Source organism: Aythya ferina (genome assembly GCF_964211825.1).
Source record: "Aythya ferina genome assembly, chromosome: 13".
In the NCBI taxonomy this organism is placed as follows: domain Eukaryota; kingdom Metazoa; phylum Chordata; class Aves; order Anseriformes; family Anatidae; genus Aythya; species Aythya ferina.
The window spans coordinates 14,058,862-14,084,683 of NC_140311.1; the positions used below are offsets into that span (position 1 = coordinate 14,058,862).

The window sequence follows — 25,822 nt, forward strand, 5'->3', positions numbered from 1 at the left end:
AAAAGCACCAGCAGCTCGCACCCATGCCTCTGCCAGCCCACCACAACGCCTTCCTCTCCAGCAGGGCAGCCTCTGAGCCCACAGCAGAGGATGCTCTGGAGCTCACCTCTTCTCTTAACAGGACGGCCACCCAGCAGATCCCTCCATAAGCATTTTTTCCTCCTTTTGCATTCTATTTCATTATGTTTCTTCTTGCCTTACCTTTAAAAAGGGCATCATGGCCCTCCGGTTTCCCCATCGGCCACCCCCATACCACCCACCTCTGACCACACAGCGAGCATCACCACGGCCTTGCCTAAAAAAATTCAGCACTGGGGTACCTGAAAACCAAACACGGTGCGTGGAAATATTTATGGAATTTGGTCAAAAATAGTAAGTTAGAGAGCATTTTAGACACTTCACTGATCTCTTTTCAGAGAACACACGCAGTTTGTCAGCTTCATTTTTAGGCTCTTTGTAGACTCGAAGGAAAAGACACAGCAGCAGCCTAAATGTGTCCATCCGCACACAGCGATGCTGACTTACCCAACTGCCAGGAGACAAGTTTGGCCACACTTCCATCGCAGCAAACAATCTATTTCAGACATCAAATCCATAAGATTGGATTTTAAAATACTAAATAAATAAGCAGCTTTACATCACCACCACCAAAGAATATGAACATGCTTATTTTTCTGCTGTGGGACAGCACAAGGGAAATTTAACAGCTTGACACTACGGATGCAACCACAGGATACATTTCCTTCCCCCAAACTCTTACTCCCCAGTCAGGATTTATTACCTGCTGGTGGGCCATTAAAAACAGCCACCTTATCCAAAATCCTGGCATTGAACTGCTGTACATAATCCATTAACCTCCAATACATTTTAGAACACTTTTCTTGGGTTATTTAAAGGCATTAATGCAGATAAGACAGTTTTAGACTGATATATTGCCTGAAAAACTCCAAAATAAAACATTTTTGTACTGATTATCACCACTGCTATTCAATAGCTACATTATCGTACGGGATTAAAAGCATTCTCCTTTAGGAAAAATACAACTGTATTGATGTGAACGCATTAAATTTGATTTTCATTATTGTGGTTGCACACAATACCAAAAAACGTGTATATAAACAACTTTAACAGTTCTAATAAGCTCAATTTGTTTCAAAAAGTACAATTTAAAGGACATTGACAACACAATGAAATTAGCTTTTCCTTTCCTGTTTTCTTTTCCTAAGTAAAAGCAGAGCTCTCAAATGATCGGTGTGTCTTTACCTGCCATCTACACAGCGCTCAGATGAAAAATATCAAGCCTCTAAACACCGAAGACATTCACATTTGAGTTGTGCAATTAGCTCGGTTGTTTTCAGCTCCCACCAGCCAGGAGGTCACTGGGAGCCACCTCTCCCTCCTCACTGATGAGAATTTGCATACAAAAATCTGACAGAAAAAAGCGAGACGAAGCCCAAAAAGCCAAAGCCCAGCATACAAAGCAGCCAGGGCTGGCTGAGGGACAGGGCGAGCACCGAAATCTCACCCTGCTGAAGGAGGGCTTTTGCTGCTGCCTTAACTGAGGCCAGGATTTCAACCCCCAGCATTCAGTTCTGCAATTTGTGGGATGCTTTGATTAACCGCAACTAATTAGCTCATTTTTAAAACGGCCTAATCTTCTTTGCCCGTTTGAAAAAAGGATTAGCACGGGGGCTCATGCTGGAGCCTCGTGACATTACGGGATTACAGGACACCGATCTGAACCCGCAGCTAGGTGGGAGGGCTGCAGCCCCCCGGCCGAAGCCCCTTGCTCTGCCTGGGCCACAGAAAAATGCAGGGATGGGTGGGTGCCTGCCCTCCACGGGTGCCAATTTAATAGCTTTTGTTGCAGCTGAAGCGATCGCCTTCTGCAGCGCTGAGTTTTGGAAAGCCAGGCACAAGGGCATTCGGCCGGACAGCGCTGCTTAATAACCCCGGAGTCACAACTGCAGATGTCTACATTAGCGCAAGGTTTGAGAGGGGAGCAGATGGTTAGGAAGCTCTCACTGCGAAGGCTCTAACCACTTCCAAAGGTAAAACAGCAAGTAGCTTTTATGTATAAATGATACTCACCATATGGCAGGCATGATTGAAGTTTTAAACAAAAAAAAAACTCAAATTATTACAGGGAGATTGAACAGAAGCAAACCCAATTAGAAGTAGAGCTGAGCGTTATGATGAGGAATGGAAATGGTTTATAGGAATAACATTAACTCTGCCCAAAAGGGGCACACACCAAAAAGCAGTGAGAGTTCCTAACTGCTAGACACAAACACCACTAAAATTCACCTTGCTCCTTTGAAGGTACACCCAGAGGTGAAGCTGGCATTCCCAGCCACTAAAAGTGATAAAAAAGACAGAAAATCAATATAAAAATAAAACTTTAAGTTAATTTTTTAATTAATCTATTAATTCATTGATTGTGATTACAGATCATGATTACAACCTGATTAGAGGTTGCAAATAAATACTTTTTTAGTACCTATGCATTCCACAAAAATAAAACGTGTACTTCCTCAGCTGATCGCAGCACTTACGCACGTATACGAAGGCAGCAAACTAGGAGACATTCTTCATAAATAAATAAATTTGCATTTGCTGGTTTTCAGTAAGAATCCCAGCATTGCTTTTGGTGAAACAGGAACTTCAGGGTCACAAAACTGAAGGTTGCTGTAAGACTGAGGCTGCTCAGTCCTGACCCTGTGCTCCTAGCACCAGCTCCTAGAGGTGGGAAGGGGGCCGCCAGGCAAACTGGGACCCTACCCCTCAAAAAAAAGGCCTCAATGCCGACGCCATGGCTCGAGGCGAGTTGTCCTACATCATGCTTGCTTGAAGCAGAGGAGTGAGGGACCCAGAAGGTGAGGTGACACAAAGACACCTACTGCTCTGACTGCTCCTGGTTCTGAAAGGAGCTGCTCTCCAGTAGCACATGAAGCACGTCTTTAACTTCAGGCAGTAAAACCCAAACAGCCACCTGTGGATCACTGGATTATCTGCTGCCTCTTAACATAATAAGTGGTTAGATTACTTGGCATCCTTTGCTTCATTAAATTAAGCACACTTAATGGTATGTAGGCTGGCTCTCAGAAATCTGGTAACGTTACAAAATCCTGTCACTCATCCTTTAATTTGTCACAAGCCTGGGATGAAAGCACACCAAGAACTCTGGTTTTATAAATGTCAGCCTGAAATTTCCATAGAGTTTAATGCAGACAGACTTCTGCTGGATGTTACACGAGACAGAGCAAAATCCCAGACCCAACTGCGTGTCCCATTACCTGCTGGCAGCTGTGCAGAGACCAGCCAACAACTTTCCGTGCCTTTTCAGCAGGTTCCCTGAGAGATGAGAGCGAGCCCCGTGCACGTGATACAGAGGAGCCTTCGGTGATCGGCCCTGCTTTGATCCCTCAGCTTCACCAGGAACCAAAGCAAAACTCAAGAGACATGTATTGAAGCGTGGGATGCTGCTCCTCTTCTCCCTGTCCGAGTACCTGAGCACATCTCCCGTTCGCTATCCCGGATCTCCGAGAGACCCTCCGTGGCACTGCTGTGCAGGGAGGCAGCTGGAATAGTTTCAGGTGCCTCCAAAACGCCTCCCCTGTCAAGTTTGCAGGGCCCATGAACCAAAGTCACTGTCTTGCTGTAGGTAGGAGAGGGAACAGGGTTAGAAACCATCCTCTGGGAAAGACAGGGAGAAGCCAGAGGATGTTTTATTCATTTTTTCTTTTGTAAGTGGGTAAGTGGTTTCGGCCTCCAGACATCTCTTAGTCACTGCTGACTTGCACGTATTGTTCCCAGGACCAGGAGGTTTTCTCCATTCATTCCCCACGGCATGTGGGGACACCGAGGAGCACTCACTCACAGCACAAGCATCCAGCACCAGGCCGCAGTCGAGCCCAGGGCTGCTCTAAGTATTTTTCGTTGCTTCATTTTAAGCCAGGCTCCGCTCAGAAGAGAGAGAGACTGCTCTCACAAAACCACGGGTCACTGGAATAAATATTTTGCAACAGGTTGGTGCTGCAGCAGAGCATTGGGAAGACAAGGGCATCCATCTCTTGCTGTGACAGACGGGGCACGCTCGCTGTTACCAAATCCCATCCCCTTTCTGTCGAAGGCCCGCAGTGAGGCACTGCTACATCCTGCCCGAGCACTCGCTGCCAGTCTCATCCCTCTCAGAGCCCACCTTCGAGCTGCTGCTGTTCTTATTCCTCCACCTAGACTTATACATGGTAGAGATGAGTGCTAAACAAAGCATGCCACGAGGATCTTATACTGTTAATTATTTTATCACAGCCTTCACGTACTCTTTTTTGGATATTATTACCCCAGAGAGTATGCTAACAACCTTAAGTTGCTGACTAATTAAGTTTTGGTGGGTTTTGCACGCTAATTAAGTTCACAGGCCGTGAGATCTGATGGGTCTGACGGTACCTGCCAACGTGCCTTCACCAGCAGCTCAGTTGGCAATTCGGAGGCAGCAGAATTGAGGGCACCCCACGGCACAGAGCTGCCCCTGGAGAGCAGCAGCCAGCCCTCAGCCCTCCCTGCAGGGCCAGCACCTCCCGGCCCTCTGCAGGCAAGCAGCCCTTCAGCCATCTGCACCACCCGCAGTGTCACTCGCCTCTGGCAGCTCCCCCAGGGCTGCTGCTCTCGCTGTTTCATCTGTTAAATGTTTCCAGCACCCAAAAGTCCTCAGGGAGAGAAGCAGTTATTTTGACTAACTGCTCCTCCTCCTCCTCAAGCAGTTCCTGCGCGAGCTTCCTCCCACTCCAACACCACGAGTTAAGACATATGGATCATCTCAACGCTGCTGAGAAGTTGGGTTTAGAAAGGGAAATATTGACATTCTTAATGTCCCATTCATCCTTCGCTCCCTGGCGACTGACACCGATTCCCCACTGAACCACAGCGCTCAGACTGCGACCCGGTGGCTGGCCAAAAGGGTTTCCACAAGGCTTGAGTTTGGTTGAATTTGGGTCAAAAAAGGAATCACTCGTTTCCCCATTAAATTTGTAGTTATATTTTATGGCCTTTCTCCTTGTTTACAAGATTATTTTGTAGGCTGTTGGGCCATTTCAAAATATAACAGAAGTAGCACACAAATACCCAAGCCATGAATCCTACATTTGGAGCCCCTTCATTTGGAAGGCCTTGGGGAACATCAGGCACTAAAGCAACATCTTATTTCCCACCTGTAAGAGCACTGAAAGCTTCGTTTCATTTCAAGAAGGGGAAAGGTGGGTTTCGGTTTTGAACTGGAATGGAGACTAACTTTCAAGTGTGCAAAGTCTCCTTTTAACCAGAAATCCCGAGTCTGGACTGGCCCTGCTGGGATGCTGCGAGCTCCCCTACAGCAGAACCACCGTTATCCCCTGCGCTCGCTGGCATCTCATTTCTTGAGTTTCTGTCTCAGATGGATGGCCTTACGCTGCAGCTGTACGTTTAACCAAGTCAAGAAGCTCAGAGTGAACCTCACTGACCTTCTATATCTCGATGCATCGAGCAGATACAGACGTACTGAAGCCAACCAAGTCCCTATATTGTTTGAACTGGCACCAACCTCAACAGCAAACCACAAGCTCTCAGACTCTGCCACTACCTCATATTTAGTCAAGCGTTCCACAGCCAAGAAGCACTTTTAGAGGAAAAATGCAGGAACTGCAGTTGTGCCATTCTTGTGCTTAATATATTTCAACATGCACTCACCCATGGCTATGAAATTTGCAATTTTGGGACTCTAAAGAGGGCTCCAGCACAGGGCAGGGGCCAGGCTGCTTAGCTGGCCTGGTAAGAGGGCTTATGTAAAGCACAAGGCAGTTGACATTAATTAACAAGTGCCATGGAAGGAAAGGGATCATCTTGTGCATTTAGAAAATTACACACAAGTAAACACTAGCAAAGATTTTTTTTTTTTTTTTTTTTTTTTTTTTACTGCAAGAGACAACAAACAGGGTTTGCAAACCTTTGAAAAGACATGGTCACAACCAGGACAGCATTAAATGGGATAGGCTGATGTCCTTACTGGTAATCCTCAGTATCCCAGGCCCACAAAGGTCTTCAGAGAGAAAAAACATACACGTTATGAGAGCTCAGGACACAGAAGTACTGAGCAAGTTCAAACTTAAAGAGGATCATTCACCCCCATTATTTGGGGGTAGGGAGATAACCTCACAGTCTCTCCATCCATCAGCCACCATTCTCACTGTTCAATATTTAAAAACTTCTCAATAAAAGCAGTTTTAGTTAACCCCATTGCTCAGTAGTTCTCAAAGCAATGCCAACCTTACCTTTGTCTTTATCAAAAATGTTGGTAGAAGCCTCTATTTACTCTACAAAACCACAAAACAAAACAAGGAATATGCTGCCCTCTTTCCAGGAACCAAAGTGGCAGATACCCTGTATAGAAGTACAGGGGTCTGCGTAGATCCAGGACAGTATTGGGAGTGAAGCAAAGGAGTCTAGGAGACAACTACTCCAAAATAGTTGCAGCCTCTGCCATCAGTCTCACGCACCCAGGAGAACAAACTCTTCCTACGGCCAACACTTTTTTACAGCTTGCCCTCAAAAAGGAGGGCTGGGGGCCCCAGAAGTACCTGCAGGTGACACTTCAGTGCCCTGAGCCACCACTTCTGAGGCGGTTCCGAAGGAAGGAGGCACAGCTGATTGCGGGATTTGCTGCATTGATGCCAGCCATCGGTCTGGAGTCAGTGAGCTAAAGCCAGCACACGTTGGGATGTACTGAAACAAACTAGAAACAGGCCAGAGGCAAAGAACAAAGGCTTTTATATATTAATTATACTCTCATTTCGGTTTCTGCCTCCAATAGCTGATACATAATGCAAGGCAGCGAGCATTCATCTCAGGTATCGCAAAAACACACGAGTCAGGCAGGTGACCTCCCGGCACCAGGCCCCAAGTCTTCAAAAAATGAGGGAAACTTGCCCGAGGCAAGGAGCCAGGGTTTATCCTTGCTTTGCTGATGCAAATCCTCTTTACCTTGACAGCTGTCCCTCGGCTTCACAGGCGCTGCTGGCAACAGTGACAGGGCCGGGGCTTTGCTCTCAGCACCGCAGACCCAGCTCTGCTCAGCACCCAGCAGGACAGGGCCAGGAGCCCGCAGTGCCCCCATCCTGCACCAAGACCCCTGGTCTAGGCTGTTGGGGGATGCTCAGGGCCACAGCTGCCAGCTCAGCCCTGCTTTGAGATGAGTTGGAGGTGACGGAGAGCAAAGCTTCGCAGAGACGTGCTTTGGAAAGGGCTCTGCTTTCGGTAGCCAGTCCGTTTCGCTGGGACAACCAGATCCAGAACTAACTCCCGGAGCGCTACTACCTGGAGCGCCTCTTTAGCTCTGTGACAACGATTCCCTGCGCTCCTTACTGTAACCTGCCCCTTGTTTGTGTTTGCCGACAGCCTGAGGGGGGCGTGCAGAATTATTTATGAAGACAGGCTGGCGTTCTGGAGCACCCTAAGCTCTGCGGGCATTGAAGGCTCTTGCAACTGGAGGAGAAGTTCTGCCCTGATTCCCCCTGCAGCCAACACATGTGCTGCACAGCAAAGCAACCGGAGCTTGCCACTTGAACACAGCGAGCCAGTCCCTGCTCCTGCAGGGTGGAAAAGAAGTCTGAACTCAGGCTGGAAATGCAGAAGGGATTCAGCTGCTTTCCCACCCCCTTTGTGTTTAGAGAAAATCGTTCTCTGCCCGACTACTTGACATTTTCACTTCCCTCTAATCTCCTCTTTGCTCTCCACCGAGAAAGCCCATCTCTCTGGCACAAGTTAGCACTGAGCTGAAGCCAGCGCGTTCCCAGGGGCATGCTTGGAAGGCACTGTGAGGACACGGCCCGGGATCCAACTCCAGGTTGCTGAATGAGCAACCCACTCTTCTCCCCAGCTTCTCCATCCTGGCAAAGCTAAGAGGTTTTGCCAAATTTTCCACCTTCCTCTCCTCCTTCCTTCCCTCAGCCATCACGCAAACACACTCCTGCACCAAACCTCAGCTCTGCCAGGTTTATAACGTGCCTGCTTGCTCAGCACTGCTTAGTCTTCTCAATGGCCTCAGGGAAGCTCATTTACACCCCCAAAGCTCAGAGAGGGTGTGCAGAAGCCCAGGAAACCCTATTTCCTGGGAAAGAGCTTACAGCACAGAAATAGGTGGCTGGGAATGACCTGCACGCAGCTCGGGGCGTGCACACAGGCCCCACGAAGCCATGAGCTTCCACTTGTTGCACTATCAGTCTGCCAACATACGCCGTGTGTACTGGGATGCAACACTGCATATTTAGTCAGGGCTTTCTTGTGTCTAGTTAATGTGTCCTGTTAACAATAAGCTTCAGAAAGCAGTAATCAAAACCTGACTGCCACTACCTGATAAACACTGCTCACTTTCTAGGCTGCCGCCCCATGGCAGAATGGGGAGAAGAGCGGGTCTGGGGAGATTTGGGCATCCCGAAAGGTGATGCAGGAGAGCATCTCCAGCAGGACAGCCCCAGCTCTGCTCCCCGAAGGTGACTCCACCAGAAGCGAGGAGACAAACAGAAGGCGCTCTTCATTTAGGAGCTGGGATTGTAAGCACAGCTCTCAGCGCTCCCTAAGGCGCAGTGTTGCTTCCATCAAAGGGAGCCAGTGAGCGTGACTGATAGCTTGATTTTCAGTGGTGCTTAGGTTCTGCAACTCTCATCAATTGCAAACAGGCTGTAGGTACTCAAGGCCATTTTTATTAAGGGTAGGTATTTTAAAATGTATTGCAGTCAACAAGAATTGGGAGCTACAGTTCTTTGAAGGGTATGAAGGCCTTCAGCACTTCTGGGAAGTCACAACGTGATTTTTTTCTCCTTCTCTCCATAATCTTTCGTTTTCTGGTTCAGAAGAGGTGACAGTAACACTAGAGACCCCCATCCCACTACAGAATGTAAAAAGAGAAGATGCAACAAAATATGGTCTAAGAGAGAAATATGAGAAGTACAGGGAGCCACTGGAGAATTCGCAAACAGGAGAAAAGCCCAAAGTCTCTTTAGAACATCCATTCATTTGCTTCTGTTTCCCACAAGAGAAGTTTCCCACCCCACCATCTCAAAACTCCCCTTTGTCCGCTGTGACAAAAAGCATTTCAGTTAGAAGCAGGCCTTTTTCTTTCCTTAATTATTACTGTTGCTAGAGGGAATTCAAAGCAAAGCCCTCCCTTTGTCAGCACTACAAAAATTAAATAAGTAAGCTGCATGATCCATTAAGAGGTTTTGAAGTCTGTTTACACAACAAGAATTACTTTTACTTTTCCAATTAGGCAGCTATTAACTAACAGAGAGGGAAATCACACCAGTGTATGAATCTTTACTATCAGCACGATCTTATTAGAAGAAGAGCTTAAGATTGTACCAAGAACAACAAATTAATCACAACAATGTATTTTTAAATCATCAAATACAGAACACAAAGTGAGCTTTTTAAAATTTCTTTGAATCAACACATTTCCTCTATTGATGTCAGAATTTTAGCACAGGCTTTGGTAAGAGGAAAGCTTTTTCACATTCCTCTAGCATTATCCTATATATGAAAATACCAGGTACACTAGATTAAGTTAAAATTAGATTATGCATAGTCATTCTTCCACTGTTACACAGGGAAAATATCTGCTGTAGTACTCAGCAGTTGCCAGAGAGCCTTTAACCCTTTCTGAGCGAATAGCACGAGGTGGATGTTTGCTGTGCTGTGACGGGTTGGACACTTCCCCGAGCCTTTTAGTCCCAGGAGATCTCAAGGGCTGCACAGCCAGCCTGCGATCCCCTGGAAAAGAGAGATTCCCATACATTTGTTCCAGTACAGTGCTCCACCAGAGTATTTAACTTGGACATTTCCAAATGGGCATTAAACACACGCTTTTTCAGGACTGCTTCTTCCTAGCTAGAAGCGTGGCTTGCTGCAGTATCGTTAGCTTGGCGAGACAAAATTTAACATGCAGCTCCTCATCCCCAAGGACAGGGAGATCCACAGCACAGGACATACAGGAGATTTGCTGCTGCAAACTGAACAGGCAGGACAGGACTGTGATGACCACTGACAAGCAATTCAGGGTCTTTTCCCACAATAAAAAGTTGCTTGGTGTGCTCACCAGGCAGGTGCTCCAGCAGAGCACCCAACTCACAGCTTACCAAGCAGCTTTGATCCACAGAGCAGTTCTTAGTTCTACTCCAATTGGCACAAGCCCTCCAGAAGTCAACCATAAACGCTATCAGTAGTTATAGTCGTTCTGTTACTGAATTAAAAAGACCAACCAGAAACAGCAGCACTTCTGCTCTTCTGTACAGAGAGATCCAAACATCTGCAAGTAATCCTAATTGACTACTTGATTGACTTAATTGATTACTCTTATCAATGCAACTTCAAACAAGCCCTCTGGGGCAGACCAAGTCCTTCTCACTAGAACTACTGAAGCATTCCTGGTTCTCTGTACAGCTGAAGCACCCGAAAGCTCCGGTCGAAGACATGAGATGGTGCCCATCCAGGAAAACTCGCAGATTAAACACAGCAACCACTTCAGAGGCAATTTTATCACTGTGCCTACTTGGCAAAAAATAGCTGCTTACTGATACAGTCGAGCACAGACTTACAATTTCATTCAGCCTTCCAGTGGCAAGGGCAGTTCCGTGGGCAGAAAGCTCAGCTGGAGATCACCCCAGCTTTGTTTCTTTCTCTCACATCTAATTCCGAGGGTTTCCGAGGATAACTGTTGTTGAGAAATGTATTGATTTGCTTCTCAGAACCTTAAAGATGCTTGAGGAATTGCAACTGGGGGTTTCCCCCAAAGGACACGTCTTCGCAATAATAGCAGTGATGTATTACTTCTCTCCTGTGGGCTACAAAACGTCAATTAAGATTCACACAATGTATTTGGAAACAATACCTTGCTATCCAAATGGATTAGCACTGAAGGGCCTTCTCAAGTGGCTGCACTGAAGAAAGATGCACAGTGTGCCCGAATTCACCCTGTACTATGACTTGTCAAACTAAAACCAAGGCATCATTCTGGGTCGGGGGTGTTCTGCTACATCTACTGTATATTGGCAGGCTTGTCTTATTTCAATGAACCAGATCCCTACAAAATCCGCATCAATGCAATCTGCATCATGATACTCCCTAGAAAAGGCAAAGATTCTTCCTGGGGATTTACCTTGGGACATTTCTGCTCCTCTCCCCACTCACCTGTGGCAATGCCTGAGGTAGAAGCAGGAAGAGGAGCAGCTGGAGCCCACCGTGGCTGAGAGCCTGGCTTCCCCTCCTGTTCTCGCCCCTGCAATTTGTGACAAATACCAAATTAACACTGGCAGGGAAATTTCAGCTCCAAAAGGAGCTGAATTTACAAACATGCATTAAGTACCCACTGCTTCAGTGACAATTCCTGCCCATTTGCATGCACAACAGCCACAGTGCAGGGGCAGGATACGTGCGTGTGGGCTGCTCTGCAGCCCTGGTGCAGGCAGGGTCAATGGGAGCTTCCCTGCAGCAAGTGCCAGCACAACTGGGCAGCACAGTCAGAACGGCGCTGTTACAGGCTAAATAAGCGGGCACTGCTGCTTGATCCTGTGGGTTACGAGGTAATTAGCTTCTGAGGAACCAAAATCAATGGATGTTTTGCAGAATCACACCAAGTAAGCAGAAGCTTGGCACACAGACAGGAGAAACAGTCCCATTGCTATGCAGTCATGTTTGTTAATTCCTAGTTTCATTCCACCAACTTCAGTGGCTTTACAGCAGGAGGAAAAACCAAACACGCAAACAAACAATATAGCCTAGGGTTACTAGTAAACCCTATCAAATTACCCTGCAATTTGAGAGCTGAAATGAAATACTGTTCTTCCTGCCTCACCACCTTCACCTGAAAGCCCTCCTTGCTCCAGAGGTGCCACCCCTGCACCATTCACAGAATCCCACTGCTACCCAACTCCCGCACTTTCCTGGGAAATCAGGTCACTTGGTGACTTCCCGTCCTTGTAAATCCCAAACTCTCCCCACATTTCCAGGAAGCCAAGTCTATAACTAGGTAAACATTTTAAAAATTTAAACATTTTAAATATTTTTTCTACTGAAATCTTGGTCTTTTACACAGATCCTTGCAGGAAGCCTTCCTAGTTCCCTCAGCACATCATCCATCCCATCCTCTCCATACACCACTAGGTTGTTTTCCTACTTACAGCCCTCCTTAAATGGCTTTGGAAACAGAGTCTCATCGCCCCTGAGCAGTAAGTACCTCCTAGTGTTTCTTCATTTTCTTTCAGGTTCAGACTCAAGTCCCACAAAACAAACCTTGCTTCCTGACGGTTCTGCTCCTTCCAGTGCAGGCAGTGGAAGAAGCCACATGTACTTCCATGTGCTGAACAGGAGCCCAAAGCAGGACTTGAACTAAATAGTAATTTACCACAGAGAGGACTGGAATCATTCAGAACACTTACGTGTAACAAAAAAAAAAAAAAAAAAAAAGGTAGCTATAAAAAATATATATATATATATTATATATATATATTCTTCAGACTACATCTGTTCCAGTTGAGAGTCTCCTAGCCTGGACTAATATTTTTAAAATACACTCCAGAAAAACAAACATTAACTCAGAGATCTACCAAAGCAGCGCTGTAACTTGCACACACACAGCAAGGCAAAGACTAGTCAGAAGGAAAGGGAAACATGCTTTCTTCTCATCAGCAGCATAGTCAAATAATACACACCAAATCTATCAGAAATAAAAAGAAGAGCGAAGCAACAACGTGAATCATGCTTGCTGAAAATGGAAGCAGGTCTGTTGAGGACTTGGGGAGAAAAGGCTGGAGCTACCCCCTCTGTGTAAACCCTCCAAGGGAGGGGATAAAGACCAAATTCTGACTGTCTGGGGAAGAACAACTGTCTGAGGGAGACTTCCTTCTTCCAGAGCCCGGTCTTAGAGGTAAAAGTCTCTTACACTGGAAAGCCGATATGCTAATAGATTCACAGCTGGATTCACAGCCAAGTGCACTAATGGACACGGTCATTATAAGATGGGTTCGAACGCTGCTCAGGTGTAACACAAAAAAAAAGAGCCTGCCTGAGGGAAGGATGGAGCAGTTGCCCATCCAATGATACACACAGGAGGAGAAGCAGAGGGCAAGTCTGCCATTTGACAACGAAGCCACGTTTACCATCACATCTGAATTTACATTGCTCCTCTGCACAGCAGCTCCTTCCCTGGCGTTTCTGAGGGCTGGGGCTCAGCGGTTCCTGGCTTCCTTGACAGGTGGTCTCTTATTTTGCTATCCACTAGCACTTGCAGAAGGAATCCAGCTCAGAAGACGACTTATTTTGAGTAAACTATTAGCAAACTGCCTACAGGAAACATCAAAAGAGAGAGAGAGAACAGAAAGCAAGAAACGACATATATTCCAAATAAAGCTTAGGCTCTGAATAAATCTCTTTCCAAGCAATTATATGGGTAAATGAGCTACTGAATAAACGAAATAGCTGCTGTAAGTCTGTTCTTACAATATAATTTTCCCAGAAACAGTACATTACTTTCAGTATTTATCATAATCTGTTATCTGCAGAAAAATGTGCAAACTAAATAAATGTATGAAATGCCCTTACCTAATGATATTTACCAAATGGCATTGTTCCCTCTGCTGCTTGCAGCAAACTCACTCACAGAAACTAAGGACAGGTTTGCCTTATTAATACAGCTCTCTGCCTGTGTATTTTAAATACCTTGAAGCACAGAACCATCTGTGTGTATCCTACTAATGAGCTGCTACTTAGACTGAAGAAGGCCAGCCAGCTAGTGGCGATTATTCAGATGGAGGCTGCCTAATTTTTAAGCAATTAGCAAGCCCCTCTCACTTTAGAAGTTTCCCTGGTTTATTCTCCAGATATATTACAGGGGATCCTATTCTAAAGAGAGTTTCTTCAAGAAGAAAAAAAAGGGGACGGGGGACAAGACACAATCCAGTCCAATTCCAACCTCCCTGCACGGGGCACGAGCACAGGACCACCCTGCTGCTCCCCGGGGTGGCCCAGATGTGGAACAGAAGCTGCCAGAGGAGCATCCTACAAAGGAGGTCGCTCAGCCCACTCCATCACTCTAGGCTGCTTGGGGCACTAAGATACCTTTAGTAACGCCTCAAAGGGCAGACTGCGACAGCTGTAAGACCTGTGATGGTTTTACTCCCCCTTGCCTCCCAATCATTGGGAAAAGCCTGGCGAAGAGCATCGCCAAAGGCTGCATGGCTCTGCTGGTGGAGATCCTCGTCTGCGGGTGCTGCGTGCTCAGGAACCAGCCGGCTCTTCAGGAGGTGAGTAACTGCTCCCATCGCGTCCCTTACCTGATGAATACGACTGTAAAGGGCTAGCCCTAAGGGGCTAGTAGATCATGCAGAAATAGAATTCCCTCTTCTGCCACTAGAAAATATTTCTTAATAATCTAAACAAAGTTTAAGGAGATCAAAATTACCTTTTACAGCTCCCTGTTGGAAAGTGCTGTAGTAAAGCATAGAGCAAGTATTAAATTATCTCTGTAATTACATTGATAATGCACAGCTTTCATGTGCACAATAAAGCCATTAAAAGAGATCCGATTTTTACAACTATATTACACATTATGATCTGGAAAAGGGCAACCCCGTGTGCAGGAAAGGATGTGCTTGTCTTGCACAAACCTGAAAAAACTTGCCAGCTCCGATCACAGCAAGGAAACTGTTACAGGAGAGCTTTTACCCAGCAGACCCACCGGCAAGCCCCACTGTTGTCTCAATACAAGTCTAAGCTGCTGCATTAACATCAGGGTTTGCAAATATTAATGCAGTTCTACCTTCAACACACCAGACAAAGTCCATTAACTCTCAAATAATAAAACCTGTGAAACTACTTAGCATACAACTTCCACAACTGATTTGATATGCATTCGTACAGCGGGATGAAAGGACCAAAGAACAAACACGAACATCTGGTTAGACTGTACGCAGATGGAGGTGTCCTTGGACAGAGCTGTTTTAAGCCACTCGCACAGCTGATGACAGAATCCCAGCCCTGGGACTGCTACCAAACAAAAGGCAGACACTGGGTGAGCACAGAGGCAGCTCAGCATGGCTCAGACACAGGGGACTGGCAGCTTTGCTGCATCAGTTTATGGCCAGCAAAGGTTCTTTAGGACGGAAGAGCAAGTAGTACTGGTACCACGGTAGCAGACCTTTACCTAAAACACCGAGTAGTCCCATGAGACCTTAAAAAAAAAAATTGCCAAGGTAGCAAAGCACTATTACAACACTAAAAGGGCAAAAATATTAAGTAACCATCATGTTTCAAAGCCTCTACCACATGGCCTTAACATCTGAACAGTACACGTGGTTACAGGATGGCAAAACAGCAGTAGGTCCCACAGACACAAGCAAGAGACACAGAAAATACCGGACTTTAAACATCAGCAAGGCATTTGGGAGCTTGAGGCTCTCTCCTGCCCTAGTTCATGCCTGTTATCTGAAAGGGGAGCCAAGTCCTTCCAGGGGCTTGCCCTGAGCCCTCCAGCCCCAGCCATGCTGCTTGCAGTCTGAGGCAGGTTCCCACTCCTCTCACTCCATTACAGCAACTGAAACAGAGATGCTCAGACACAAAAGGCTCACACCAGGTACTGCTATTGCCTCCAGTCTCTTTATTTAAAACCACTGCTTACAGATGCCTGGCTTAAACAGTCTCCTAAGTGTTCCAGTACAATTCCATTTCACACCTGGAACAATGGATGCACAGATACCAGACGCCTTTTTAAAGGAATAATGACCCCTGAAAGACTAAACATCTGCACCTCTCTTAAATTTAAAATAAATACACAAAAAAAAAAAACACACACACACACACACAAAAAAAAAAAGTGAGAAGGAACCGATGGCAGAGGCTGGTGTGGGGCAACTCATGGCACAGGCTGCTCAGTCATCACGTCTTGGAAAAGCAAAGAGCTCGGGTTAGAAGCTTAACTTTTACCTGAGTCTGTCTTCAGTGGTGAAGCACTGAAAACACAACTCCATCTACCACGTTTTCCTATCGGTATGTATTATGAGTACTAATCATGCTCCTTGTAGGAAAGGATCGATTGGATTTGAAAGGGTTAGAGATTAATAAAGTGAGGAAACACCGTCTAGATGTGACACTGCAGCTCAGATCAATTTTTCTTTCAGCTGGTAGATGGGCAATCATTTCTACTTGAGCAAGTGGTAACAGTACCACAACAGTCTCACAGGTCCATATACTAGCACTTCCACACACACACTGCACTGAAAAGAATTCCTTCCTGCATCGCAGATCTACAACTCGAAACCCAGCTCTGCACTTTCTGAGACAGGATACCTCTGATGCTTCCTTTCCTGCTGGAAAACAAGTTCTCCAGCATTAAATGCTGAAAACTAACCAAGAATGCACCACCTCATTTCTTCACCCCATTGCTGTTTCCCATGCTGATCCCAGTGCCTCCTACCTCAGGATTTTACTGCTTGTTGCTTTCACAGCAAGAACAGAACAAACAGAAGGGAAGCTACTGGTAAAACGCATCACGGGGACTAGGAATTAAAAACTAAAGCATGCTTCGAGCAACAAGCAAGGTTCTGAAAGTAACGTAGAAAAAGTTCTTTAAATTCAGTGGGCACAGAGATGAGAACACACATCAGTGCTTGTACTGAGTTGAGCCCAAGGAGCCCCGTCTATGTTCCTGCAGCAGCCCGTACAGCCTGCCTTACACACACACCCGAGTTACAGAAACCCAGGCACGCACAGAACTGCACTCGCTCAGGAGCTGAGCCCAAATTCAGTTGTAACACCACAGCCTGCCTACAGCCCACGCAGGTCCGCACCCGCCTCAGTGACCTCCGAGCCCAGGAGGCTACTAAGCTTTATTGAGCAAAGCGTAAAAATAATAAGAAATACGTTTTTAAAAAGCCTGCCTAACCCGGTATTTTCAAATCCAAGTGTACTGGAGGCTGCTCCCACCACATAACACACCACAACAATCCACAGGAAGAAAGATCCCCCACCTCTGTGCTAGGTAAATCCCCGGGGGGGCTGCTCTTTGCAAAGCACCAGGAGACCCATCAGGACCAGAGTGCATGCGGAGCTTGAAGACCATGTTCTGGGTAAGTTTGCAGCTGTATTATTAATGATTTCACTTGAACATTACGTAAGACAAACCTTCCAAAACTATACTATTTCCATGAATAAGAGGAAAAAGAAAACATGCCAGACCTTTCCCTGTCCCTCAGGACAGTCAATGTCAGAAGACACAAACGTAGGATCCACACCCACAAAATGAGAGCGCCAGAAATACTGACATGAAGATCTCTCTTCAAATTTCTGTTCAGGACCTTACAGAAAACAAAGCCAAGACATCTGGATACAAGATTTTTTATTTTTTTTTTCATTTAAAAAGGACTCAAAAAAAGCGTTATCCAATTAAAGGCACGGAGTTGGAAGATTTTTCAGTCACGAAGGAAATGCCTTCTAGAGGCTCAGACATTATTAATAAACTCTTCCATGCCGCAGCTAGATGTAGAGCAGCCATCCCAACAGCTGACATGATGTCCACTGCAGGAGTGGAAGACTACAGATGTATAGATTCCTAACTTCAGAAATGACATTTCTTTCATGCTTTTCTTACTTCCCCCTATCCCTGAAGATCCTACCTTCGTGATTTACTGCAGCCTGAAACAATTTAATTGTGTTCATTTATTTTATTCAGATACAGCTGCGGTTTCCCTTTTGGGAGAGCAGTCTAGCTTTAATATTTAAATATCAGCTCAATATTTTAATTGTTTTAATTATACATGAGCTCATTTTAAACGAGTGTAATAGCTAAAAATTTGAGTGTTTAAATAAGCTCAATATTTAAACCCTGTCAGGCTGAGGTCACTAAAAAAAAAAACACCAAACCTCTAGCAGATTATTTCCTTTCTTGTTCTTCTCTACACATCTCCCTTCCCCTCCAGCAGTAAAGAGAACATCTAACTGCTGCCACCAGCACCCAGAGGAGAGAAAACCAAGGCTGAGACACCCATCCCGAGGTGCACACACCGCCCGTTCTTTCCAGCAGCCCCCTGAGATGTGACTGAGCACAGGAGCCCTGCTCTCCTCCTGTCCCACTGATCCAAAACCTACAGATGGAGAGCAGCCTGGAACCGGTGAGCAGACACGACTGCAAGAGGGACCCTACGCACTCTTGTACCAGTGACAGCCCAGAACAATGTCCACCTTGCTGCATTTTTGTTTCCTGGGGCTGCAAATAACCTACGGTATCTTGAGATCAGCGTACACCAATTCGTGTTGCCACGCTCCCATTTTCTCTGTCTTTGCATTATTTGCAGGAAGGGAAAGTTGATAAACCTCTTCTGCATTGCTTGTATTGCTACAAAAAGGAAAAGGCAACTGTGAGCGAGCATCACAGGATCAACATGCTCACTCCAGGGACCCATTCCGGCAGGAGAAATGGACCTTTAAGAGCTGGGCTCCTCCAGAATATCCCATTCCAGGCACAAATCCTTCGATCGCCTCTGAAGTAGAAGCACCTCCACTTCTGTGTACGCTGCAGTTTTCATGGCCACAACAATCAGGCAGCAATCCAGGAAACAAAGCCGAGCTTCACAGAAAGGAGCAGGGGGAAACCCTGGGCTAGAGCCGGCACAGCCAGGAGGAACGTGGAGGTCTCCTGACACATCTGCAGCAGAGCACAGTCAGCTGCTGCAAGGCGTTCAGAAGGCAGGAAATAGCAAGCCAATAGGTTTAAAATGAATATGGTAAAGCATGTGAATACGTTAAAATGAACGCATTAAAGTCCCAAGCATTTAATCCAATTAACATTTTAAGACAGTTTGGCTATGCCCGTACCAGCAGGGCACGATGCTAAATCAAGCCCTCTGTCTCCCAAGCCACTGGAGACAAAGTTGGACACCGCTGGAGCATCTCGGGGCAGGGGGGCTCAGAGACACACAGCTGCCTTTGGGGTGGTCCCAAGACAAAGAGGAGAAGAGCAGAAAGCCCAGAGCATCCATCTGATGCAACACAGAGGAGATACAAGACTCTGGCTTTGTAGCTGGGAGGACACGTCAATGCCAGGCTTGAGCCAAGGAAGCCCCAAAGACCTGAACAAGACCACCCTGGCTCTGCAGGCAGCAGCCTTACACAGAGCTCAGGGATGCCATGCTCTGCTGCACAAGGCAGGCGTGCCCTCCGGAGCTCAAGCGTGCTGGGATGAGGTACTGCAGCTCAGCAAATAAATACAGCAGCTATACAGGACATCAATTAGTCACTAATGGAATTATGTCTCATAAATCAAACAATCTATAATCTGAAAAATCTTGTGCTTAAAAAGTGTGCTGATTTTTAATTGGTTTTATATTCCCTGCGACGATTATTCAAAGCACTGTATACAAAAGGCTTGGGAAAAGAAGTCATTTAATCAGATTAAAAGGAAATCCCCTACCAGCTGGGAGCCTAACAGCTCCCACACCCTCAGTGTATTTGCATAACCTCCACCTACTAAACTCTTCCAGGGTATCACTAGGGCTGCAGTCCCAGCATCAGCTGGTTGCTCAGTTTCACCTCTCAAAGCAGGCAAAAAGGATGACCTGCAGCTTTCAGAAGAGCTCCTTAATATTAAGAAATGCTTATGAAACTGAAGTCAACACTCCATTCACACAGATGCTTGAAGCAAACTCTTCTGTTTCCACCACAAACAGCAATCATTACTCTGTAGACATGACAGATTTCTTCTGGAGCATCTGGAAGTTGCTGCCTGTAAAGAAGAATCTGACTAGCATAATTAAATTAGCTCAACCATTTTAATTATTTTGGCACAGCATCTCAACTGAGAAGAAGCCAAGTTTCTATGTTGTTTTTGCAGCATTGCAAGGTTCTCTAAAACCTACCCATAGCCCTCACATGCATTCCTGTTTGTCCTCTCCAAATGGAAATACGAACACCTGGATTTATAACAAAGCACAAGCAAAGACACACAAGACAAATTTCTTTCAGTTCTTCTTGGTTTGTTTTTTCCCTCCTTCTATGAGAATCATTTCTTCAGCAAGCTTTAATTCTATGCCTGCAACTAGAACACCATTTCATCACCTTCTTTTTGACACCTTAGACACTCCTCTCCTGGACAGCTCGAACACCTCGTGCCTGTTGCCCAGCCTCTGCACGCTGTCTGCAATTGCTATCCGGAGATCTCATCCTCAGCTTTCTCCCCTTGCATTTCCATTCCTTGGCTTCAAAGGTAGGTTTTCCCACCAGCCCCTGAAGATGCCAAGTCCACTTCAGTCCTGCTCTCCTTAGATTCTCCCTACCTTTAATCAAGGCACAATCCATTATGTGATATCACACACACACAGGTCAACTTCACAATTGCTCTTGTACTCAACACTCATCACAATTGTTGCCACTCATGCTACATTTCTACATACTGCTTGGAAAAATGCCAGTCTATGTAGGTCAGCCAAGACCCAGGTACCCCAGTTTTGCTGGTTTCTTGCCCTGGTAGTCAAAACCTGCTTTTATCACCGGTGTCAGCACTTTCCACGCACTGCTTCACACAGCTCTACGTAAACGTCTACACAATTTCCCTGCCCCTTTTAAGGATGCTCACCAGCTTCGACATCCCCATACAGGCAGCAAGAAACAGACTGACAGCGTCCAGGGAGCACAGCTGCAGAGCTCCTGTCCACAGGGAATCATTTGGGCACCTCATCCACTCCTGCTCTCAGCTACAGCGACACCAGCCTTGCTGCTATCAGACATCCTGCCATACAGACCGCAGTGTAACTGCCCACAACTAACCAGGTGCTTTCCCCTTCCCACACTCTTTTACCAAGACATCAGTTAAAAAAATGCCCCTGAAGCACAGCACCAGGGTGCCACAGCTACTGTCACCCCACTGAGCAATAAGGTCTCATCATTTCCTTTGCCTGGCTTTCCTTTTCTGTTCCATCTCCAATCTTCTACGTACACCACACAGAGTTAAAAATCAACAGCATCTGTCCCTGCACAACCTAACATTCAGGGAGGACCCAAGCAATCAAGTGAGAGTACTTTGTATCTAAAGGCCCTTTCAGAAAGGGAGTCAAATTACCAATTTCGCTCCAAGTGCTGAAATTACAGAAACAGAAAATGCATTTCACACACAATGTGCTGGAAGAAGAAAAAGGGAAAAAAAATCAATAGTTTGTTCAACACAGCAACCTGAAAATCAGCACATGGGAATGAATATTGAAAGGTGAAAGCCAACTACATGATCACGTACTTGCAAAGAAACTGTAATTTCACTTTATGTGCAGTTTTCCCCTTCATCTTATACTCAACATATACCAGCTCAATTAAATGGGAAGAAAACAGAACAAACTATTCACTACAGTGGGTTATATTTAGCAATAAGCAGCCTAACATATTAAAGCATTTTTCTTCCCAGTACTCAACCTGAATTGATACTGTCAACAGCTGCCAATAACAGAAGGCATTCCACAGAGTCAGTCAAAGAAAGGAGCTAAAAAAAATACAATATACTAAAATATAATTAAAGGTAAGCTATCAGCTGAATGATGCTGATAACCACAGGCATTTTACTTCTACAGAGGTGTACTTCTGATAAAGGCCTTTCCTTGCAGCCAGGTGGTATTGCCTAGCATCAGTGAGTCAAGGCTGCTAAATTATAAAGATTATGGATCTCACAGGGGTTCCCATCCAGGCCAGGAATAGCAGTTTTGAAAAATAGGAATGCCATTGCCTTTAGCAGACTTTAGATCAAGCTCCATACTGTAGCCAAATCCCAACCTCCATGACTGCCCTACAGGGCAAAGAGGGCTCACAGTAACCACAACAGGAGGCTGTGGACTAGTTTGATTTAGCAACGTCCATTTAAACATTTAGCCCAGTGAAAAGAATTCAGCCTAGGATCTGGTGATTCCCAGAGAAACATTTCCTGGCCCGGGATGGGGCATCCAGTTCTTTATTATGGACATACCAATAACTATTTTTTCTACATTTTCAAAAAAAAATATGCAGAAATTAAACTTTAAATTGACCACACCAAATAAATCAGTGATTTTTCTGTATGTACCAGAATTGCCAGAAATGTTTGCTGAAGACACTGAGGACAGTAAGATCAAAGGCCTCACACTCATATGTGCAGCACACAATTAGTGGGGAAAAAATGAAGCTAACACAAAAGCTGAAAAGTACTTCTACCCTATATTAGCTCCTACATGAAGATGTAAAATGACAAAGGGAATTATTTCAGAATTGCAGCACCGTATCAGTTATCTGTCCACATACATGAGGCTCTAGCAGACAGATTGCACTAGGCAAGGCCAGAGGTAACCCACCTGTCTGCTCAGAATCCTGGGTATTTCAAATATACAGAAAAACCACCCAGACCTAGAAGTCATCAGGAACCACATCCACAGCTAAGAAAATCCGTTAGCACGAGCACAAGATTAGATGTTAACACAATGTCAAATCCATCACTACTTTGGCGGGCTTTCAATCAGATCAACCTTCCCACCCACCCCCCCTTTTTTCCCTTAAGAAAACATAAGGACATTTTGAAATAGCTTAAGTGACATCAACAGAACATTATAATGATAAAATTCATCCTGTAACATCTGGTAAGCAGACACTGCTTTGTTTGTTTTTCAGAAGAGAGCAAGTATATATGCAAGACAAAAAGCAGCCATCTAAAACGCTTGATTGCATGAGCACTAAGTCCAGATTCAAAAGTAAAAAGGATTTTTTTCTGTGACTTACCAGAATTTCTCTTTGACACGAGCTTCAAATTCATGCTGACTACAGTACAGATCACAAGAACCAAGAGAACAAGAGGCTTCATCTTTCACTTTCTTTGGCAGCTGAAATGCAAACAGTACAAGTCTGAATCACAGCTCTTCACTACAACAAAGCAGCAGCTACAGTTAAACACTTCTCAAAGAACCATTGCAGGGCAGTGGCTGAGCCCAGCGACTTCTGGGTTTATTTTTATACAGAGGTAGGAAAACAGAATGGTTCAAAGTAACTGTCTATGAATAATTTATCTCTGAATATCACACAAAAGTTGTTTTACTTTTAAATGACACTTGGAAAATATTATTTTGCTTAAGAAAAACAAAATAAGACTTAACTACTTATCTGAAACCACATGGGTTTAATGTGGCAGTTTTTTGTATGTTATCAAGGAGGAGACCCCAATGTCTATAACTACTTTTAATGCAAACAAGCCACATGCTTTAACAAAACTTTACATTGTTTGGGAAAAGATAAGAGTCAGTTATTCATGCAACTTCTCTTACAAACCTTATTTTCCCCACTAGTGAGCTTGTAAAAGCTCCTACAATGAAGTAATGCAATTGCAGACATTTCTCCTAAAAAAATGAAGTAAAGGCAGCTGAATGAAATTCAGAAGTGCATGAATGCAGACCTTGGCATTCTTATTAAAAAGCTAAAATTATTCTCTCCTGGGAATTTTACTATCTACTTTGTAATATATATATTTAAAAAAACAAGAAGTAGTAGTTTAATATCATAGTTAGAGTTTTATATAATTACTATTACTGTTTTCATTTACAAGTACAAGGTCATTCAAGAAAAGTCAGCAATAGGAAGAGCAAACTGAGGTTCTGTACGTGTACTTAAAAAGAGGCGTAATAAATCCAAACCCAGCAAAGCCCATCCTTCTCTACAGGGAAAAGAGAGAGATGCTTAATTACAAGCTGGAGTCCTCAAATACATGTTTAGCTTGAAGTCAAACCTTTAAGTGGCTTGGTGTACTTAGACCCCAGGAATTCACCTCCATGTCGGACACAGACTGGGATCAGGACCCTTATTCTCAGATATAGGGGGCAGTTATCTAAACCAGCGTGGAATTATTACCTGCATCAAAATGATCAGCAGACATTTTACAGTTTCTTTTAAGCAGAAAAGCACTGAATCACCTGCATTAGCAAGGAAAACAAAGGCCAACAGAGCAGAGGCAAACTTTAAAGGGGGTATCGCATCCTCCCAGCCCTGTCCGAGGCACCCACAGCACTGGGACCAGCCCAGACCCCGGCGGCTCCAAACATTTGCTCAGCTTGGTAAGGCTGCGACAGAGCAATGTCCTGCAGTGCTCTGAAAATTATTCACTTTAATTTGAGCTTATTGCATCAAGTATTCTTCTCCTGTAATTTTACTACCAGCCCACTGTTGTATGAAGGCAGTGTAAGGAACCATGTATAATCCCTTACACGATGGCAATTACGCTGCTATTCAATTATTGCAGAATTACCACCTCCATCCCAAGTTTTCACCCCTCACCCCACCGCACTACCAGCTATAAATAGGCAGCGGATTTCGCCATTTCCCCCCCTGCATTTTATGTTCCCCAGGGCACTTTATGTCTTTTGACTCCCCCGGGTAATGATGCTGAAGAACCAAAGGAGTACGCAAGGAATAACACGCGCTGAAGGCTGGCTGACAGTGGTTAATGGGAGAATTAGTATTCGTTCTTCCCTAACCTCTCCTTGGAGTATCAAAATCCTGAAACAGGCAAGGCCATCTTGACAAGAGACCCAAAAAAAGTAATTGAACTAAATCTTCTGACAGATAATTGTAATGATGATGGCATGCTAGAATGATTTTCAAGTGTAGCTTTGCAAATTGCTTTCTCCACTTGCCTCCCTCCGCTTATTCCAGCTGAGGGATGTAACTCCTAGCTCTTTGTTCATGGGGGTCCCTTCATCCCCACCCCAAATGAGCTATGCTGCATTAAATACACATTCAAAGCCAGTTCTGCCATCCAGCATTCATGCTAGGGATAGGGGAAAATTCTTGGCTCTGTCAGCATCAGCAGGAGCTTTGCTTTCTGAAGCCCCGGCCTCCCCAAGGCAGCTGCTGCCTGTAGCTGCACCAGCAGAACTGGACGTACACCAGGAGGCGGTCAAGAAACTACTCCACCATTTCATTATTTGCAGCCTAGACCAGAGCTCCAGCTCATCACACCTGACACAGCCCCTCTGGAGCTGGCACAAAAACCCACAGCAGTGTCTGAAGTGCTGTCTTCACTGCCCCGGCCATGAGCAGAAGGCAGGATCAGCCCAGCACAACCAGTGGCTCAGCTGCTTACTGCCTCCGTCCCCTGCTAGACAGCTCTCAGACCACAAGGCTTTTCAAACTGCTCTATCATACATCATTTTTTTCAGCACACCTCATGTCAAAGAACACAAGGTACAGTAAAAGATGTTTCCCCCAGAAGAACGCCAAGCAGCCGAAAGGAGGGCTGCGTGTGTCCAGGACAGTCTCTGCATTTGCTCAGGAGATTTCAGTGGCTGAGCCTAAGGCTCCCCTCGTGTCTCCTGCAATCCACTTTAACCTCCCACGACAGCACAATACCCTCCAGTTAGAAGCACATTTCATAAAAAGCAGGTTACAGCTAGGAGCTTGCAAGATTTCAAAGTATTGGTTTTAACAGCATTTTATACTAAAGTTTCATTTCATGCCAGGCAGTGTCTTCTCCTCCCCACTTCCAGCTCCCCATGAAACAGCTAAGTTGCAAAACCCCCAAGCTCCCTGTCCTGGTGCAAAGACGCTCTCTTAAAAACCAAGCATCTCCATTTAGGATATCTGTATGTTACAGAAGTACCTTTATAATAACGCATCCCTCATTTCTCTCCCTTCCCCCCCCCTTTATTTCAAATACAAGAAGAAAAGATAATTTCAGTCACTCTGCCTTTGAAAATGGTTATCAAAACCACTTTATTTGCCCACCTTCCACTGGTGCGTGTGACAGGTTCTCAAACAC

General features: G+C 45.3%; 1 protein-coding gene across 16 annotated transcripts in view; it reads right to left on the reverse strand.

The window, feature by feature from the left end:
- IL1RAPL2 (interleukin 1 receptor accessory protein like 2) overlaps positions 1-25,822 on the reverse strand; it is a 391,415-nt gene that overhangs the window by 297,526 nt on the left and 68,067 nt on the right. For 10 of the 16 annotated variants that reach the window (XM_084534704.1, XM_084534717.1, XM_084534715.1 and 7 more), the window contains one exon: positions 22,798-22,898. The exons of 1 other annotated variant lie outside the window; for it this stretch is intronic. In XM_084534704.1, the coding sequence (XP_084390830.1) occupies positions 22,798-22,879 (82 nt within the window). In that variant the 5' untranslated portion in view covers positions 22,880-22,898. Of the gene's footprint in view, positions 1-22,797; positions 22,899-23,340; positions 23,409-25,822 lie in introns of all 16 variants that reach the window. 5 more of the 16 variants (XM_084534721.1, XM_084534723.1, XM_084534720.1 and 2 more) reach the window with 1 other exon arrangement.